Source organism: Haemorhous mexicanus, chromosome 17 (assembly GCF_027477595.1).
Source record: "Haemorhous mexicanus isolate bHaeMex1 chromosome 17, bHaeMex1.pri, whole genome shotgun sequence".
Taxonomy (NCBI): Eukaryota; Metazoa; Chordata; class Aves; order Passeriformes; family Fringillidae; genus Haemorhous; species Haemorhous mexicanus.
In genome coordinates, this window is record NC_082357.1 from 16,654,331 (window position 1) to 16,675,512 (window position 21,182).

The following is a 21,182-nucleotide window of genomic DNA, read 5'->3' on the forward strand; positions in this document are numbered from 1 at the left end:
CTCACCATGAGTGAAATAGGTTCCTGAGAAAAAAAGCTGGTGCACTCACAGTTCAGGAGAAACTAGTTCAGGTACACTCCTTTTCCATTGCAGAAATGCCACAGGCTTGGCTTCTTTTCATTTCTCTTCTGAACAGAGTTGGCTCCTTGGAAATACACACCTGTAAGGACCAGCTGTTGGCAAATTACCGTCAATCATGAGGTTTATCATTGCCCATAGAAAACTAACAATAAACAGACAACAAGGTGATCCTAGTATAGAGCAGGACCTTGAGGATGTGGAGTCAAGTTCTTGAGGGTAGGGGCAAGTTAATTTAGGGTGAAGGAGGGGTCAGCTTTTTAAATAGCTTGACCCTGCATCTTGCTTTGTGACCCTACATTGCTGAGGCAGGATCCAGGGTTGTCCAAGTGTCCACCTACCATGAGCTACAAACTTTATATAAGAAAACCAGTTCTTTTGAGTGTTGCAATGATAGGGCCAAAGGAACAAAGGATTAGAGAATTAAATGAGAGGGTTGTAACTCCCTAAACCCTGCTCCCTAAGGTTTACTTCTGACCATGGAATTATGTGACAAAACTCCTTAATGAAGAGAGGCTGAGAGAACAGTTTATTTTCTCCTAACCAGGTCTTCTCTGTAGAAAACATTTTAGGGAGCATGATTCATACAACTTGTGTTCTAGCCCTGACAGAGGTGCTTCCAAAAGGTGTTATTTTGTATGCAGTTTCTTTTACAAAAAAAATTTTTTTTTTAAAATTAATTGTTGGGAGGACTATGCCTGGGCAATGCACAGGCATGTGAGTCCATGCATGCACACCAGATCATTTCTCACCTTTTCAGATTGCTGAATGCAAGCTCTGCCCCAGACTCCCACATGATGATGTATCTTGATCTCGCATTACCCGTAATTTTTGTTTCTTTCAGCACACTTCTGTGACTGAGACCTTGCAGTCAGGGCAACAGCCCTCAAGACCTCTCCTATTGCACCAAAGTCACAAGGTCAGAAGGAACTTTCTGGTTAAAAAAAGCAGGGATACCAGTGAACTGGTTTAGTTTTCAACTGCAGGACTGTTGTCTTTTCTAAGCAGATTGCTCAAAAGCAAAGGAAAAACACAGTCAAGTGAGGAAGAGAGCATTTTCCAGATACCTCACTAACACAACCAAAGCCTAATGACTTGCCACATGTTGGCCTGCTTTCCCAGAGTGCCTAATAACAGCTATCAGCAGCACAGCTGGATTGCTAAATCCTGAGTGTTTTCATTCCTTATGACAAGCTTGTTAAGAGGAACTTTGCATCTCTGCATAACTTTGGCCAAAGCTGCTTTGCTCTATTTGTCCTTTTTGCTGTCCTGCTTCCAATCTGCCCTTCCTGTGGTCTTCTATAACATTGAAATGTCCATACTGTCCCTTCAGTAAGACTGCAAGATAAAAGAGAAGAAAATCTGGCAACAGTCCTAGTTGAACAGAATGGGGAACTGGCTGCTCTGGCATGTTTAGCTGCATGAGGGGAGGAGCAACTGTTTAGGTCTTTTTTTGCTCTTAGTCAGAATGCTGTCTATAAAACTGACCATCTTTGCATGAGGCCTAAGATTCTGTATTCTGAATGCAGAGAGGCAATTGTCATGGCAAGAGCTGTTACAGTACAGCCTGTGAGCCACAGTCTGTCTTTGGTAGAGGTATTTCTGTGCTAGACCTGCCCCAGTCCAAGCATCCTAAGGAGCTCCTGTCCCAGTTTAGTGATGGATCAGCCACTTCCTTATCCTGTCTCTACCCAATCATAAAGAGCAGGGCATTCATAACAGTGTGGAATTTGTCCTCTGATTGAAGGCTACCAAGTTGATGACTAATACGTAGCACTGGGATTTTCCTACTTGGTGCTGTTTCCCCAGCTCTTAGAAATGGGGAAATTCACTATACGGCTGAAGGGTTTTGAGGCTGACTGCTTCTCCCCAGCTCAGCTACTGCTGGTTTCACTTGCAATGAGCCACCCACACAGCAACAAGAATTATAACGAGGTGAGAAAGCACTGGACCGCATTCTGGGTGTAGAATTTCCATGCCTGGGTCAGCCTTGTAACCAGTCCCCAGTTCTTGTTTTGACACCCTAGGGAGTTTCTGTGAGAACCAGATGTGCATCGGCCGGGCTGGCTGTGGAGCCAGTGCCTGTGGTAAACAGCCAGCTGAAGTCTGGAGGAGCTGGCTTGTACTGTGCTGCAAGTACTGACCAGTGCACATGTCTGGCAGGCCCTGGGCTTGAAGGTTGTGCAGGGCAGTTCACTGCTGCATGGTCTTCCACCTCCACTGCCTGGCTGAGGTGCTTCAGTAACACATTGCATGCTCCTCCACAACATGACCGGGGGCAATGAAGCCATGAAATGCCTTGTTTCCTCTACTACAGCAGGAATTAGGATACACAGTTTGGCCTTTGCTGACTATTTCATGGCCTCATCCTGAGCTGTGCTGGGCCCCTGCAAGAGACACTTGTTCAGAAGTATTAGAAATTCTTCCCACTTTTGGTCAAGCTGCCTTTGCAGTTCTTACAGCTTAAAAGCCTCTGGCTCTGCTCCTGTATTGGGCTTCTGTAGCAAGATTTTATAGTGGAGGGGGGCTACAAGAGTGGCTTTTCTGAGAAGCCACTCCCTTCCTGCCTTTTCTCCTAAAGGCACATCACATTGTTGCCAGTGACATGAGAAGTCACCAAATGTGTTAGGACTGCATGTTCTGTGGTTTACAGATGCAGCTGGCCACCCCCCTGCAGCTTGCTGTGTCAGGCCTTTGCTTTGCTTTGCACATGCTGCCACAGCCAGAGGTTGAAGACAGCTGGTGTGTTTTTCACCCTGTGACATGTGCCAGAAGCTGCCTAAGGCACACGCCATTGCTGCACCAGCCCCAGTGGCGGAAGAGCTGCAGCCAGGCAGAATAGGTGGGACATGCTGATTTTTGACAGCTGTGGTACAGCAGAGCTCCATGAGATGCAGATGAGGATCTTGCCATAAACAGCTGTGTGCCAGGAGTAGCGTTCTGGTCTTGGTGCATCCCCAGTTGCAGAGATCTGGGGACAAGCTGATCAATGTTGCCTTAAGGGGTTCAGTTTCTGCCAACCTGCATGGAAGGAGCAGGGAGTTCTGCCAGCACTGCCAGCTCAGGTGAGCACTGTGGGAATGCATGAGTCTTGCTGGCCTTGTGCAGAGATGTTCTGGACATGCTTTGCATGGTGCAGCTGCGGATCTTGGGTTCGAGCCTGAGCAGAGCTGTAGGTTTCTGTTCCAGATGGTCAGGGTGAGTTCACAAGCACAGTCATTCCTGTTTCTCTTTACCAGCATGTGTTGGGTGATTTCCTAAGAGAAGATACAAGCCTCTGTGCAATCTCCTCCATATGAGCAAGACATACATAGCCACAGCTCTGTGAAGGTAAGCTCTTTCCTCTGGCTAAAGACAAAGTGATGTCCTCTTACTACAGCATTCATGGAGTATGAGTTCAGACTTGATGGATACTGGGGAAAACAAGAGGCTGACCCCAGTGTTGATGGCTACAGATAACTAGAAGAGGAAGGAGGGCAGGATGCTGGGGTCTCTGCAGGTGACATTCAGTATTCCCCAGACTGAAAGCAATGCACTCCTCCCTCCCCGGCAGCATCCTGTGTTAGCTCACAGCCACCACCTGTGGAGCTTCGGTGTTTTTCAACCTGCTGCTTTGCTGACTAACACCTCTGCTTTCTGCCTGGCTCATTCATATTTTAGCTTGTTTCCTGAGCTTTGAGGTGGTTTCTTCTATTGCTTTCCCTTCCAGCAGAACACTGTTACTCATGTCTCAGCTGTTCTCCTGCCATTTTTCACTTATTGTAATGTATGATTATCTTCCTCCTAAATGTCACCAGCCAGTAATGGTGTACTCTAAAGTTATGCCAGGTCTGTATCTTTGATGCTGCTGGGGATACTGGTTTAATTCTGTTATGACAGGAAGAAAGTACAGAGGTAGTACTGTTTCTGTGGAGTTTTTTCTCTTTTTTGTCAAATCGTGAACCTGATAACGCCAAGCATGACTGATTTTATATCCTAGAGAAAACATTCAGAGCTGACAATTCTGGTGTTTTGATGATTTATCTTGTTGATAAATACGTAATGATGTTGCCCTTCTTCCAGTGGTGGCAAAATGGTTTTGGGTCATGAATAACAGAATCTACCAAGCTTTCTCTTGTGTGCCCTTCACACTTGCTTCTTGGTGAATATTACTGCTGCAGGCTAGGCTGAAATTACACTTTTTATGAGTTAAATTTGAGAAAAACAGGCCTTTTGGTGCAATGCGTTTAAATTTATAAAGGCATTGGTCTTACAGTGCTACCAGTGTTCCTGTTTTTAAAATTAGCTCTGTAATATCAAATGCATACTATTGCTTGTTTTAAAAGTAGTGTGGCTTGTGACTGCCACACTATCACTCTTTAGACTGATCACACATGCTGCTCTTTCCCTCCCTCCTCTGCACAAATAACAATATTGGCACACCTTGGAGAGTCCTGGGTAATCAGGGGGCAATAGCTACACCATTGTCCCGGTGTGCTATCCTCACAACAGAAAGATATGACTTCTGGGAAATATCTGACTTAGCCACTCAGCCTCATTAACCCTGTACTGTCCCACACTTTACCCAAGAGAGGTGGCATTCTCCACAACCCACAGGCACCATCAGCTGAGACAAGTATTTTCTAGAAGCTTGGGCCTGACATTGTGCCTGTAAGTGATCCACAAAGCATGCAGAAGGGAGAGCTTGTCTTTCACAGAGGCTGCTCCAAACACAATGAGGAGTAGCTTCTGGATTAAGTCATGTGACCTTCTCTATGCGTGCTCTAACAGTGTACAACCAGCTCAATTTCCAGCAACTACCTGGCAAGCACGGTCAAGAGCTGCCTGCCCTGGCCTGAACATTCCAAAACGTCTGTTTTTCAAAGGGTGAGTCAGAGGTTTGGAGGGCTTTACATGGAGCTCCCTCATCCTGCACCCTGCTGCTTTGTGCCAACTTCACTGCTGCAGACTTCTTGGGTTATTATAGCTCCTTGTTCTTGCTCCTAGCTCCTCCTACCTCCACACCGTGTTGTGTGTGCCAAATCCCTCCATAGTGTTGCTTATTTCCCTCTTGTCCAAGGATACAGTGAGTGTGCATGGGTTCCTTGAAACGCCTTTAAAGGTATGATTAGGTGAGTTGATGGACCCTCCCTCAGTGTCAGCCTTGCAATCTAAAGAGACCCAGCCCAGACACAAGTCACAGGCTGATACGACAGGGGTGAGCCCCTCACCTGTGTAGGAGCCAGATGACCTCCATGCCTGTGGTCTAAGGACTGGTGCTGATGCCCTGATCCTGGGCCATTTTTGGAATGGATGGAAGCTGAACACAGTGGTGTTTGACTGTCCCCAGTGTGGCACACGCTGTACTATGCAGTTTGGCTTAGCCCTTTAATACCTTGACACTGATGCCTCCTCACTGCACAAATCTAAGCCCCACTATGACCTTTTAGATATGAGGCTTGTGAGTTTTTATCTTTTCTCCCACCCTTTTCTCATGTAAGAAAGCAGAGCAGTACAGTAATAAATGTTGTGTGGGTGTTTGGACCAGAATTCATCACCTCCTCTCACCACATCCTTCTGCTGGCACAGTAATACTGATAGAGTGGTGACGTCAATCTCCACTTATCGCTGTGTATTCCAATACAGCACGGCCCTTGGTTGTGCACAAGTAGGCTTTGCTCTTACTCAGTGCTGAGGAGACCCACCTGCTCCTCAGCTCCCCAGGTGGGGTCTGCAATTGCAGTAATGATTTAGCCAGACTGGTCATGGAAGTGTTGGAGGGCTGAAATGCACAGAACAGGGCAGGTAATGTCCATGTTTCCACCAACTCTCCTTGCTGCTAGTTTGTTCCTGCTTGATATTGCAGCCTCACTGTAGATCTTTCTTATAGCTGATATGGCCCTTGTGCCCCAGCTGTCATTGCTCTTAACCTCTGGACAGTCAGGGCACCCCTTTGTCTCCCTGTTGCTTCAGCTTTCTAATTAGATGGCAGTGTGCATTGATAATGATTTTTTTTCAAGAAGAAAGCTTATTTGGGCATATAACTGGTGGACTGTGTCTTCCACTCTTTTTTTGCTTGGGTGCAAAAAATTCATTTTCTCATGTTTGGAAATATTTTCTTCCTTTTTTTTTTTTTTACTTAAATTGAGTTCTTAATTAGTTTTGGTTTGGGGTTTGGTGTTGGTTTGATTTTGGTGTTTTTTTGTTTTTTTTTTTTTTGGTGTGTGTTTTGTTGTTGTTTTGGGATTTTGTTTTGTTTTTTTTTTAAGTACATACATTTCCTGAAAACAGTTCAAACTGTCAGCTTAGACTGCATCAATGTTTGGCAGCTTATAGCCTCCTATTTCCAGATCCTTAACAAAAATAATCTTCATAAATATCTGTCTGTATTGGTCCTATTTCCTATTCTCTGGTATATTAAAAACATAGCATCATTTACATGTGTATATTATAAATGGCTATTCAGCTTTATTGCTGTTATCTCATAAGGATATTACAGAGTTTGCAGATGTGGTACTTGGCAGCTGTAAAATGCTTGACATTTTATAACAAGTGTCTGTGTTGCAAGGATGCGTGAAGCTGATTCTGAGTCCCTATTTCACAGACTGAGAAAATGAAACAAGGCAGTAGAAAGGACTTTTCTAATGCCAGACTGGGAATAAGTTCCTGCCTCTGCTCACTGCCCACTGCCATTCTTTCCTCCAGGTTAACAATCACATGCTGACAGATAGAAGCAAATGGGAAGGGTGTAAAAACGGAGGGATGTAGGAAAGGTGGGGGTCCCAATGATAGACTGGAATTGAAGCTTGCAGGGGGCCTGACTGGAGCATGCTTCAGAATTAGGACTGCTATACATCTCCATTGAAGTCATGTGGTCTTTGGCATCAAACACCACAAAAATATTGCTGCAGAGCTGCAGCTTTCCCAGCTCTTCTGCACATGTCTTGTCTGTCCATGTCCTGTCATAACAATCTGGAGCCCAGCCAGGAGGTCAGACAGTTTCAGCAGTACTGAAACTATCTGTGGAGCTCTTAGAGGTCACAGTCCTTTCCTACCACACTGAGGTAGGGAAATAGAAGGAGATAAATGTTGGACTGATCTGTGGGCGTTGGCAAGGGTAAGAGATGGAACAGTGGCATCCCAACTGAGGAGGCATTGTCTCTTTGTTTCAGCTGTTTTAGCAGATCCTACTGTTTTCTTATTTTTGCTACTGTGCTCATCTTCATGAATCTTCCTTCTAGATTACAAGGCTGTATGCTAAGCTCTCCCCATTGTGTAATGGCAGTCTCTGGTAACCCTGTGAGACATCTACCCAATGAGCTACTTGGGCGCTCCTTGCTTTGACTTTTTCCAGTCCCTTCAGGTCGACGGTACCATTCTCTGAGCAGAGAAAGAAAAGTAGGGGGGGAGGCCCTTGAAAGAAACCACAGTCCAATAGGTAAAAGCAGCAAAGACATTGATCTGTTCATATAGGCAGGAATAAACATAAAAGCAGGAAGCTACTGAAATATCGTGAATATTAAGCATGAGAGGCCCTGCCAGTTGGATTCTGAAATAAGTGGTGGGTCTGCAGACCTCTCTGAGGACCCAGCTTTTCCTTTGCCTTTGCCTTTGCCTTTGCCTTTGCCTTTGCCTTTGCCTTTGCCTTTGCCTTTTCCTTTCTCTTTTCCTTTCTCTTTTCCCTTCTCTTTCCTTTTTCTTTCACAAGTTGCCTTTCTTTGTTTTCCATGGTGGCCAAGAGTGTAGAGCATGACAGTCACAATACTAAGTGATGCTGAGATGGGCTCATGGTGCAGCCAGCATGAAGTTGACTGAGCAGGTTTCAGATAGCAGGATAACAGCAAGCCTTCCTCAAAGGAATGAAGATTTGGAGAAGAGCTATGGAAGATGGGTGAGATCATAAGGTGGAGTTAGACAGTGGGCTGTATCTCAGTGTCTAGGGACTGTAACACCAGAAGTAGTGGTAATGATGAGAGTAATTATACAGAGAAAACTTGGAGAGCTTGGACCAGAGGGGTCAAGAAAAGGTGTTTACTCAAGGCAATGTGTGATGCAGAAAGAAGGACTGGAGTACAAAGTTAGAGAGTTTGCCCTGCCACTGGCGACAGGTGAGGGAGAATGGCAAGGTGCCTGGGGCTCCTTGCTGAGCTGGAACAGTGCTTCATGGGCAGGGTTTGTTTGGCAGGAAAGAAGGGGCAGCAGCTGCATCATTGCTCCCACAGCAGGGTGTGACACCTGTGTCTGTGGCACCTCCAGAATGAGTCTTGCTAGTCTCACCTGGGCACTGACACCCTGAGAGAACATCTGTGAGCTCACATGAAGCTGCAGGGGCTTTCTGGTGGCCGCTAAATTTGTTTTGCTTTCATTATTTGAGTAAGCCTGGGAAATTTTTGAACTCCACAAATGTTCCCCAAGTCTTGAAAGCTTCATGGGTTTCTCTCTGCTGGGCAATTGCCTGGGTATTTGTTGCTTGTGGTAGATGCTGCATAGGCACCCCAGGACCTGGATACCTTGGATCCTGCATATGAATACAGGCTGAGGAACAAACAGACTGAGACCAGCTCTACTGACAAGTCCCTGGGGGCAGTGGTGGAATAAAAGCTGGCCATAAGCAGGCCATATGTGCTGGTAGCCCAGAAACTCCTGGGTCCTGGGGTTCTTCCCCAGCAGTGTGGGCAGCTGATATAAGGAGGGGATTCTTCCCCTCTACTCTGCTCTCTTGAGACCCTACCTGGTGTTCTGCCTTCAGGTCTGGGACCCCCAATGTGACAAGCATGTGGAACTGCTGTATTGAGCCCAGAAGGGGCCACAGAAATGCTTCAAGGACTGAAGTACCTCTGCTGTGTATGACAGGCTGAGAGAGTTGGGCTTGTTCAGCCTAGAGAAGAGAAAGCTTTGAGGAGACCTTACTGCAACCTTTCATTATTTAAAGGGAGCCAGCAAGAAAGATAAGGACAGACTTTTTAGTACAGTCTGTTGCAACAGGACAAGTGGTAATGGTTTTTTAAATTCAAAGGGTAGATCAGACTACGTGGCATGGCATATGGGCCCTTCCTGCTGTCTGTGCATCCTTACAACTTGTTTTCAACGGAGTTATGTCACCAAAAAAATACACATTGCTTCTCCAAAGTCTTGTCCCATTTAAGAACAGCTTGAGAAAACAGTGCTGAAGTCTGTACCAGGTATCAACAGTCAATACTCTGCAGAGAGCACATTTTAAGTCCTTCTGTGCACATCCATGTGCTTCTACAAATATTTAAATGCTGTGAAAACACAGCCTTAAATACATTATATGACTTGAGGACTTTGTCTTGGAGCAGGGGCTGTGAGTTGAACAGTCATTTGTATGTGATTCCATTTCCTCTGTTTTAAACATCCTGCTGTCACCTTCTCTGAAGACTTTCATGTAGGTTCTCTTCACTATACCATCAGGGCAGCCTTTCCCTGCAGTCAGTACTGTACATTGTTCTCTTGGATGCTACATGGGAGGCTAGGTTTTGGTTTTCTGTTTTTTTATTTCTGGTTTGGTTTTTTGTTTTTGTTGGGGTTTTTTTGTTTGTTTGTTTGTTTGTTTGTTTGTTTTTCTTTTTTTTCTCTAGTCTGTCTTTCTGGAGTCCCTTAACTAGATATTTCATGCTTATTTAACTACAGCTAGGCCAAATCAATAAGTTCTTTCTAGCTTTCCTCACAGAGACCCATAATGATATTCAGACTCCATTTGGCTAATTCACTGTCTAGCTATTTAATCTGCAGCAATGTCACTTCTAGTGGCAAACCATTCCTAGCTGCAAGATACTAAAGAAGAAAAAATGGGTTAGCAATGAACCCAAGAGTCTTTCTTGTTTTCTGGATAGCCCGAGCTGCAGTCACTTTGCTGCTTTCTCTGTGCATGTGCTAGCAAGGAGCAAAGATTTCACTGACCTTGTTTATGGCAAGTTGGCAGGCTGTTGGTCATACCCCCCTTAGCCCATGGAGTAGATAACACACAGGAGTGCTGAAATTAATTGTCTAAATAAGGCACTCTACTTTTAGAAGTTTAAATGAAAGCAAGATTAATTCCACCTCAACCTTAATCAAGTGAATATCTTAGAAGAGCTCTAAATTGGTTGTGGGAGTCTTGTTTGTGGTTGTTTTGTTTTGTTTTTTTCTTCCCCAGGACATCCAGTGAGAACCACCATGAAGAACAAACCTTGGCTCCAGAATATATTCATCTGCCTTTTATTCCAGTACAGTAAGTCCTCAGATATTTCTTTCAGATTGTACAACCACAGGATTTATCTTAGTGACCATATGTGCCAGCTCTGATGAGGTGTGCATGGCACAAGGTTGCCATGGGACAGCATGCACAAGATAAGGTCCTAGGGGAGAGTGTTCCATGCAGTAATGAGTGGAGGACAGGTGCAGGAAGGTGCACAGCTGGGCAGAGTTCAGCCAGGCTGCATACGGCTCTGGGGAGCAGCACCAGTGGAGAGCGTGCAGAGGCAGTGCCAGCCTTGCACTGAATTGTCTCCTAGTGACATTAGAGTAGGATTTCCCCCACCAAAAATACCCTTAGCTGTAGAAAAGGTTCTGGTGGCCAAGACCAGGATATCCCCAGGGTTGCTGTTGTCCGGTCAGCCAGGGTCAGTGCAGTGAACCTCTTCTAGTCTGGGTCCCTTTGCTTAGGACTGGGCTGTGCATACAGTCACACCACCACCCCTCCCCTTTTTATTTCTGGCTCCTTTACTGCAAACTCCAGCTGACTCAGACCTGACTTTCTGAAGAGGTCAGCTGGACAGAAAAAGGCAGTGACAACCATGTCTGCAGGGAACCATGCAAGTTTAGTATCTTACCTGCTGCTTGTAGGCAAAGCATTGGACCTGCCCCAGACCTAAGTAAGGAGAAAAGATGCATTCAGAATTATATATTTCTGTCATAGGGGACCACTGTGATGTCTGGTCCGAGTTTTGTGTGATGCGAGCCAGGGAATTACCAATTCAGTACTAATTTCAGTTTGGATAAATCTAGATCTTACTGTTAAAAGTATTCAAGCTTTGTTTCTGAAGCTGCCAAGGAGAGACATTTCATCCTAGATCTAACTAATTGGTTTTAGGACACTTAATTATTCCTTTCCCAGTAAAAAGCTGTCCTCTTAATTTTGTGAACAGACTCTTGCCCAAAGATACCCTTGCAACTTACCAGCTACCTAGGAATAGTAGTCTGTCTACCTAGGAATAGTAATCTGTTTGACTAATTGATATAATAGCATAGAAGAACAGTAATTACTGATGCTTAATAGCCTATTAACACTTGCTGCCCTTTCTAAAGGAATGCAAGAGTTTCCTAACCCCATTTTTTCTAGGAGAATAAAGTTAGGCTAAAAGAGAAAAACTATGTTGCTCAGGATTCTGAACTAAACAGTGCTTGGTCCAGGACCCTCAGAAGAGTCCACTGAGGGTTCAAAATAAAATGTGAAAATTTTAAGAAAATTTGTAAAAGAATTCTGAAGTCGGTATGAAATTAAAAAGTCAAAATAAAGATTTTAAAAAATCATATGTAGATCCTTGGGACCAGTCTGTTGCAAACATCCCCAAATTTCTTCTGTCACCATCCTAAACCTTTTGGTTAAGGAGGATTTGTATACAAATCTGAGTGCTGCCCAGAGCTTGTGTAGGGAGAGTAGTGTGTGCTCTGATATGTGAGGACTAGGAAGTAAATGTTGTGATGGGTGACTTCAGCAGGAAATGTTGGTCTTTGTGTGTTTTCCTCTGGACCTACCCCACCCTAGAAGGAGGCTGCACTCTGTGCTGGACACGCCTGCTGTTGGTTGTGACTGTAAATGCAGACAGCTTGTTTCTGTGGACAGCCATTTAATCTGGAGGGCGGAACCAATGTTTCTGGTCCATCATTGCACACACTGTCTGCATTCCATGGTGGTTCCCTGCATACAGCTTCAGCTGTAAGACTGGGCATTGGGGTTGTCGAGCATATCACATTAGCAAACAACACTTTGGACATAAGCATGTTGCAACAGGAAGGAGGAAGCAGGGAGTGCAGCTCCTCTAACCAAGAAAGCAGCAGAACAACAAAGGGAAGTGAGCTTGCAGCATGGTTAGCATCAAAGGGTTTGGTGGCCTGATGGCTGCAAAATAGTGTGCTCTCAGGAGGCTGGGAGCAGCCTTTACAGTAGGAAAGGACACATGCTTGATTTAAGCACGGATGTAATAATCATGACTCTTTTCCTAGCTAATGACCATTTTATTCCCATCGAAAATGGGTGATACTTTATGTGTCCAGAATGAATGGTCACTGCAGTAGGCATGGTTGGAACCATCATGGCATGCTGCATCACCTGCAGGCCTTCCTCATTCAGCCATTTCTAGTGTGATGGTGGTGGTTCTTGTCAGCCCAGGGAGCTGCCAGGAGGGGACTTGTCAATGCAGACATTTCTCACTGTGCTACTGTCTTACCTGCCTTGAAATCCAGGGAGATAAGTGTGTTATGTACAGGACAATTGTACTTTTATAACACACATACTGGATACTGCTCTGGGAGCAGAGCTCCCGCAAAGCAAGTAGAAGAGTATAAATGCTGCTTTGTGACCACTTTCCAAAAATTACTTGATTTTCCTAATGACCAGAATAATTTCTACAATTGCATTTCAAGTTCTCTTGAGAAGTCTGTAATTAATAGATTGTGCTTATCAGAATGTTTTATAGAAATATAGTGTCTACAAATTTGCAGTATTTTTTATTCCCAAATTTCATTAAAAATGTACTTCAAGGTTCTAGATTTGGACATAAAAGGTATTGATACTACAGAGATCAAGCTTTAGGAAACAGGAAAGAGAATGGCAAAGAAAAAAATTACTTAAATAGCACTTGAAGAAAATGTGTAAAGTGTTGTGTTCAATGAAAACTAGACTAGCAATGAACAGTACTCAATTTAGAAAGTGGTATCATTAAAATGTTTGAATATGCTACTGTTTCTTACTGGGTTTCAGGCCTCTTCTATGTGCCGTAAAAGCTAAGATTCTTGCAGAAATATGTGACTCTGCTGAAGTGATTCTATAAGAGTCACAATTTGGGCATTTCCTGATTTTGGTCGCCACAGAGTTTTTAATAGGTTTTTGTTTGACACTTATCTTGCTGTCAATGACTTGTCACCCTGTAGAGTTGGAACACATCTTATGCTCCAAAACTGGAGACTTTCAGTGGGAGGGAGGGCAGTTGTCAGAGACTGGTCCATTTCCTTCAAATTTAGTGGGAACCCTGAGGAGTGCATATGTTGACTTATCACAGAAGTTGATACTGTGTTTTCTCTTTCCAAACCTACAGCTCTGTGTTGTGAAAGCCTCACTTGTTTTGTGGATTATGTACAGACCCTGTCCTGTGTCCTGCGAGATGAGTTGGGTGCTGGTTCATACAACCTCACTGCTACCTGGTATGTCTTGGTGGGATGAGCAAAGTCCAGTTAGCAGGAGCTTCTACATGGCTACAGCACAGTGGTGACCTTCTGTCCTCTTTGTTAGGTAGAAATCCTGGTTTTGCTGCCATACTGTTTTTTCACTTGGTATTTTGCACTCCAGTTACAAACTGACTTCTTCCCTAGCAAAGGACCCCTGGTTCCTGTCTGCACTGACTGTGCTTCTTGCTGCTGACTGCTATGATGACTCCAGCTTCCTTAGCATTGCCTTCTCTGCTGCCATGCGAATGCCTTGCCCTTTGCTGCTGTTAAAAGTGAAATTTCACCCCTGTGCATTGGCAGGGCTCATGTAGATTGTCCAGTCTGTTGCTGTTCTGTCCCAGCAAGGAAGTGGATGCAGCCTTGGGCTGTGTAGCCCTGAGGAGCACCTTTCCTTTCCAGAAACACTTTCCTATTTCTCTCAAAGATGCTAAGCTGAGTGAGTAGAAGGGGGAAAAATATCTTTTGAAGTTCAAAGATAATTTTTTATTTGAACATGTTGATTTTTCATTTTAATAATTTCCTGTGCCTGGTGGTTCAGCAACAAATTAATCCAACTACAGCATGTGATACAGGCAGACTTCTTTGTTTTGGCTTTTTTAGGATTCCTGAAGAAGATCCAGAAAATACTGTGGCTGCCTGCAGTCTCGTGCAATTGTCAAGGAACACCAGTCACACACAGTACATGTGCACTGTGGACATGACTGAATTTCTAGCAGATACCAAAGTCCAAGTGGATGTTACAGAGATAGCTGATAGGCAGCACGTGCTTTCCAAAGACTTTTATTTGTCAGACAACAGTAAGTACAAAAAGGGTGAATTCCATAAATACTGTTTGACTTTATGTGCTAGGATAGTCTGGACAATAAGTGAGAGTGGCAGCAAGCAGTGTGGGGCTACTTTTGCTGAAACTCATCTACAGAAAGCATTGTGCTCTTGTTATTGCTATTATGCTTGAGGCTGAGCTTTTAGCTGGCTTGTTCCATGCTTTTTGTGTGGAAATTCCTTTTCCTTATGAAGCAGTAGGTGATAAATATCCATCTTAGCCCAGTCTCATACCTAGGCTATGCAAGAGCTTGTTCTTGGCTGGATTTTAAAGGGCAGGAGGAATTTCTTTGTAACAAATGTCACAAATCACAAAATACTTTAAATGGTTTGGGTTGGAAGGGACCTTAAAGATCATTCAGCTCAACTCCCTGCCATGGGCAGGGACACCCTCCATTAGACCAGGTTGCTCCAAGCCCCATCCAACCTAATCTTGGACATTTCCAGGGATGGAGCAGCCACAGAGTCTCTGAGCAACCTGTGCTAGTTCCTCACCACCGTCACAGACAAGAATGCCTGCACTCCAATTACAAACTGTCTTCTTCCCTAGCAAAGGATCCCTGGTTCCTGATATCAGGAATTTCTCCCTGATATCCCATCTAACCCTGTCCTCTGTCAGTATGAAGCCATTCCCCCTTGTCCTATCACTACATGCCCTTGTCAAAAGTCTTTCTCCAGCTCTCTTGTAATATCCAAGGAGCTGGAGGCTCCCAAAAGGCTTTTGCAGTGGACACCTGAACCAACATGACATTATTTTGGTTGGCACAAGGTGTCCCAGGTGTACTGGATGTGGCAGTTCCCCTTTCTGGGGCAATTCCTAATCATTTCTCCTGCATGACATGAAGACTGAATGCAATCATGTAGCTGACTTGGTGGAATGCTGTTAAATTCTGGGCTGTGTATCAAACTGTGAAAAAAAAGGAGGGGTTAGCCAAGCAGATGGGTACCAGGTAGTCGTAGGAAAAGGATTTTTCTATTTGGCTTCTTCTGAAACTTTACATGAGAAGTGTCATCTTTTTGACAAATGCTTTAACATTTCAGGAAGCCTCCTTGCTCCCACTGACAAACTAGAGATTGGGTAGTGGTGCTTTGCATATCTCCTAGAGGCCCTCATCCAAAGGCATCATAGCTCAGTGGTGGGCCCTACAGACTGCTGGAGTTTTGCATTACTGCTTTTCAATATATGAACACTCAATATATGCAGGAATACAAAAGCTTGCTTTTTGAGCAGATGGGACATGGAATTGCAGTATGTTTATGCAGTGTCTCCTAGCCTCTGCTTTTCCTCGTGACTCTGTTACATTGAGGGGTATTTCCTCAATCTTGTGAGTGAACATGACTACACAGAGTTCTTTTATGACATGAGAAGAACAAGGTGCTCTACATTTTAATCTCCCAGGAGTTTATTAGCTCTGTGTACTATCTTTCCTTCTCCATAGGCAATGAGGAGCTTCAGAGACAAGCAGAAGATATATTCAGAGAAATGTGGTCCTGACTTCATTATATTCCTCACATGTGGGGTTCTGTGCATGGCTGAGGACAGGAATGATGTGGATGTTCTCTAGTGTAGGAAGACCTACCACTGCTAGGGTAGCTTTGTTCCCTACTCACTCTGCATTGCTGATACCATGTTGGGCCATCTCTTAACTGTAGTAATCTTATGAAAGGTACCACCATCCTGTCTTTCAGTAAAACCACAGCCTCCGTTCAACCTGACTGCTTTGTTCTCAGAGGGTTACAATATTTCTTGGGAAACCATCTACCAGAACTCTTCCTTCTACTTTTTGAATGAGGAGCTGGAATATCAGCTGCGTTACAAAAGAAGAACTGACACCTGGGAGGTAAGTGAGATGTCAGTTTACCATCAAGTAGGGTATACCAGAAGAGAGGCCAGCACAACTAAGATAGTAGCACTGGTAGGAAAGAAGGGTTTTCATGGTTTAGAGAAAATGTCTCTCTGCTTGACTGGACTGAAAACAGGCAAACACAAAAATTAATTGAGACGCAGAAGCTGTGTGAGAAGTATTAGATCCTGTGAGGAAGGCTGATAATTCATTTGATTCTCATGCTGTCCTCCTGGAAGGCTCCCCCAGGATTGCAGGTAGCTGCTGACCAGTCAGAGCATGGTCTTACAGAAACAAAATAAAAGCAGAAGAGGTTACTTTGCAGGCATCCTCACTGTGCAGCAGTGTGAGCAAAGTAAGAGCCGTCACTCTAGTGTTTAATCATTCACAGACCCAGAAGACTAAAGCTGTTCATGAAGATAAACGGACACTGGTGATCCTGCCATGGGAACTACAGGCCAACACTGAGTATGAGTTCCAAGTGAGAGCAAGGCCCCGGGAAGACAGTGGCTATGGTGGCTTTTGGAGTGAATGGAGTTCTCCGCTGTCGTTGAAAACCAGCCCTGCCGGTACATGCTGCCAGATGTCCTTGCCCTTTCAATTAGTCCAGTGACAGAGAATGCTTTCAGAAATTTAATAAAATCTAATTAATTAGAGCAAATTTTAAACAGTCTGGTGAAGACAGGTATGGTTAGCTCCCTTACTGGTTATGTGAACCCCAAGTCTGGGCTGTCAGTATTGACATTCTCACTGTGTGGCAAAAAAAGAGTGTTTGGTGGAGTTGCTGTCCATTTGGATGCCACTGGCAGGAGTGCAGCCTGTAGCTTCCTTTAAAGTGTCAGATGTCCAGGGTCCTATTTGCAGCTTTCAGAAATGGGGGAGATCTCCTTTACTGAGTCTTAGTGTTGTCTTCAGCTGAGGGAAGGGGGATCCTGCTCTCAAACCTGAGTTCTGTGCCTGGAATGTGATGTCGGGTCATGCTGGGTATGGATGTTTTGTTTAGTAGCCACCACTCTGCAGTACTCTGCAGAGAATTCACAGTATATGGAAGTACACTGATGCTTGTCATGGTGGAACAGAGGCTATGAAAATAAGGAGCCTTTGCTCCAATAGAGCAGGTGCAAAATCACTGTGATCAATGCCAGCAGCATGTGCTGAGCTTCCCTGCTCTCACTGCTCTGCAGCGCAAACTGATGTATTACAGGGTTTACCTGTTGCAGTGGCAGCATGGCCATGCTCCATTTGCTAAGGGATATCTGAGTTCTGGATCTCAAGGATGCTCCTTTTCATCACAGGTGGAGAGCAGCTACCAAACCATCATCTAGTCAACACCTGTCTCTAATCAGCTGCATTCTTTCACTTCACAGATCATCTGTGGAGGTGTCCCTAACAAGGAGTCGGAACACCAGGGGTCTTTGTGGGAAGGGGCTGTCCTGCCCTAACTATGTTGTCTGTCTACCTGTGGTGCAGCCAGCTCATAGGGCAGCTGACATACTGCTCCTTTCATTGATGCAGTCGTCTCTGAGCACTCTCAATCAAACCTGTCTGGAGTACTGATGCCCAGGTGACAGGCTCAATATGCCAATGAGAGAATCTGGGGTAGAAATTAATCATTTAGGTTGGAAAAGACCTCCAAGATCATCAGGTCCAACTTTGATGGTCACTTAATCAACTAGACCATAGTACTAAGAGCAATGTCCAGTCTCTTGATCTCCAAGGATAGTGACTCCACCATCTCCTTGGGTAGTCCATTCCAATGCTTGGCAACACTTTGCATTCCAAAAACCCTTTCCCCCCTCACTATCTCCTGTTTCTTGATCAGGATATAAATGCAAGGTGAGCCTGAATGACCTTGTCTCTTTCTCCAGCAGTGATACAGACAGGAGGCATGGAATGGCTGTTGCTGTTTGGCATTGTTGTGGCAATCATGGCCTCAATCACAACATTTCTGGCCAAACAGCAGAGGTAAGAATGCCTCAGGAGGCAGAAGTTAATGTTTTTATTCTATGTTGTTAAAGATGTTGTGTTCACATGCAGCCTTCCTTGAGTCTTGTATATCAATGAGTGGGCAGCTATGAGCTTGTGAGGGACAGCCAAGAGTGGTCACTGGCTGATATGCTGCACCGAGTGACCTGGTTTTCTCTGTGACTCTATTGCCATTCAGGGAAGAGTTCTGGCCTGCAGACCACAAACCACCTCAGCCTCAGTGAAAATGCATTTCTAGCATTTGGTGCTTTTCCAGGAAGGAAAAAAACTGGTACCTCTTACCTTAGTGTGACTGCGTGTGTGCAAATGCTGAGGTCTCTCCTCTAGTGAGGTTCACAAGAAAGGATGTTAGATGACTCTTGCAGCATAAGACATCCTTAGAACCTCAGCTGCTTGCTAACTCACAAGGCTGGGCAAGTGATTCCAGTTGCTTGAAATGGATCTGGAGATGCCTTGCTTTGCATTTGTAATGTGTGCTTAACCCCAAAGCCCTTCTCTTTTCTCTTCCAGCTTGTGGAAGAAGATGGCTTGCATCCCAGACCCTGCTCCCTTTTTCAAACCTCTTTACATGGCTCATAATGGAGATTTTAAGGTATAAATGGGCAGCTCAAGTAAGTGGAGTACATGACAAACTAAAAGGCCATCATGCTATCCTGAGCAAGGGATTCTCATTAGGGCAGTAGAAGGAGAAATCTATTTCAAAGGAATGCCAAACGTCTCCAAATATAAGAACCAGAGCTTTCCAGTATCTGTTTGGTGCAATGGAAACCTTTGTTACATCTATGCTCTTTATTCTCTGTAAGTGCTGTCTCAATGTGTGAGCTAAGTTCATGTGATTTCTGAAGCCTGGAATCCTGACAAGAGTGTCAGAGAAAACCACAAAGCCATGCAAAGCTCTCAGAGCTAATTGTTTTCAATTACTTCCGTTAGTTCTCCTGAAGTTGCCCATGTCTCATAATAACAGCATGCTCCTGTTATATTGGAGGAGTCAGTGATTTTTAGAGTTTAATTTTTGCCTCCAAAAGTGTAAGAAATTTGGTTATTTCTGTGGAACCTCAAACCTTGTGATGATAACCTCTTTCTCCCTATGTTTCTTTTTCTGCAGAAGTGGGTTGGTGCATCCCATATGAAAATGACCTTTGATTTCTTTGAATGGGGAATTGTCCTTCCAGAAGTCCTAGAAGTTTACACCATGCATCCTTCCAACAGCACCCCACAGGAAGAGCTGCATGAGCTAAGAAAGAATCTGCCTTGCAAGCCCTGTGTGTCTTGCCTGACTACCCCAGGTCATGGTAGCCAGTCGCTGTGGTGGAGTGTAAACAGTAGTGGTGGGACTGAGGACCAGTCATATGGGCACTTGTCAATTGATACAGTGACTGTGGCTGATGAATTTACATCTTGTAACTGCCAGTGCAGCTGTAACCATGTGTACAGGGAACATGACCATACCAACAAGGAAGATGATAGTGCTGGAGAACCCAGTTATCCCAAGGTTAACCTTGATGAGGAAGACAGAAAGATATCCAGTGACTTGCATTTGGCTGATCTGAGTACACAGGACAAAATTCTTGCTTCAGGCTCTGTGTCCACAGACCACCTGAGGAGCACAAGTGTCCCAGTCGACCAGCAAGGAGAAAGGGGAGTGGAAGGAGGGGTGGGGAGCATCCTAGAAGCCCTTTGCTTGCAGCCTTATCAGTGGGATTTGGAAAATCCAGGTTCTCTACCTTCTCCTGATGGTGAAAGTGTTTCCTACAGTGAAGGCTCCTATGACTTCTTCCCTCACAATACAAAGCCTGGTGACAGCTATCCTTTGATCTGTGTAGATTTGGACACTATTGACAGTGGCTTTGTGGACTCAGACTGTGGAAGTCCAGTTGACTCTGAATTTGGGCAAAACAGTCAGACCATTTGTGGGCCCATCCCTTTTGAGCAAGAGGGGCAAGACTTTACACGGAGCTACGTCAAGCAGTGGGTCTCCTGCCGCTCTGAGAGCCCTATCAGCGGGACACAGACAAACTAAGGACTGGATGGGTGTGCGGCCTTTTTCATAGTGTACCAGGAGCAAACTGCTAGCAAAATTCAGAAGAGAAACAAAGTTTACTTTGTAAGCTCTATTGCATAAACTGACCCCTGTTAGGTCCACAGAAATATGCCTGTTTCTATTCCCACTTATCCTATTAATGTCTCAAATTTGTTGTGATTGATTGTTCCTGAGTTTTGCTGGGTTTTGTTTTTTTTAGAATCACAGATCAACCCTACCTTGATGTCAAAAAAAAGGTAGAAAAAAGCAACTGTACCTTGAAAATTATCCTTTGGCTTATATAGATATGAAAAATTTTTTGCAGTAATCTTATAAAGAGTACAGAACTTTAAATTATTTTCCCTGGTATTCTCACATGACTTAAGAGTTTGGCTGCACATGGAACCTTAGAATCATAACCCATGGCAAGCACGTTTGCTATGTTAAAGTTCCCCTACCTTTCCAAACAACATGTGATGTTACTTTTCCTTCTACTGTCTTTGGCTCTTTAAACTCAGCTGTAGTAGTTTGTAAATTACAGACCAGTTCCAGAGCGGTCCATGGGGATGAAAACTAATTCTTATTAAATCATTGCAGAAATGCATGTACTAGAGACTAAGCACAACTCAGGTTTCAGAAAGATTTTCCAGATGGAGTCTGCAAATGAAAAGACTTCAAAATATATTTAATTCTAAACAAACTCTCGCTACTAGGCTTTTCTATTGAGTCAGACTCTTTCTCTGCCCTCTTCAAGCATTTTAATTGAGCAGCTTTTAGAATTTTGCCAAAATTATCGAAACATTGTCTTAACTGGATATGCCTGCCACTTCTTCCTTGGACTTGCTCTGCTGCAGTTAACAGGTCAGTAGCACAAATTTTGAGCAATTTCTGCTAGCTAATAAAGCCAAATATGAAAGTGCACTGTGACCTTGAATCCATTTTTCTCTCTGACATCTCCATATCTCCGATTTGTTCCAGATAAATGTCTTTAAAAGTCACTAAAAAGT

At 44.3% G+C, this 21,182-nt stretch overlaps 1 protein-coding gene across 8 annotated transcripts; it reads left to right on the top strand.

Moving 5' to 3' along the window:
- The first annotated feature begins 2,716 nt into the window (after window positions 1–2,716).
- IL21R (interleukin 21 receptor) lies at window positions 2,717–21,096 on the top strand. Of its 8 annotated transcripts, none has more exons than XM_059861299.1 (11): window positions 2,717–3,143; window positions 3,318–3,408; window positions 4,849–4,944; window positions 10,214–10,288; window positions 13,374–13,479; window positions 14,104–14,300; window positions 16,015–16,166; window positions 16,561–16,738; window positions 18,038–18,134; window positions 18,666–18,747; window positions 19,261–21,096. In XM_059861299.1, the coding sequence occupies exons 4-11, from the start codon at window positions 10,234–10,236 to the stop codon at window positions 20,173–20,175; spliced, it is 1,782 nt and encodes a 593-aa protein (XP_059717282.1). In that variant the 5' UTR covers window positions 2,717–3,143; window positions 3,318–3,408; window positions 4,849–4,944; window positions 10,214–10,233; the 3' UTR covers window positions 20,176–21,096. The 8 variants fall into 8 exon arrangements, with proteins under 8 accessions (XP_059717282.1, XP_059717284.1, XP_059717280.1 ...); XM_059861301.1 differs by having other exon boundaries at window positions 4,860–4,944; XM_059861297.1 differs by lacking the exon at window positions 4,849–4,944 and having other exon boundaries at window positions 2,719–3,143.
- The last annotated feature ends 86 nt before the right edge of the window (window positions 21,097–21,182 follow it).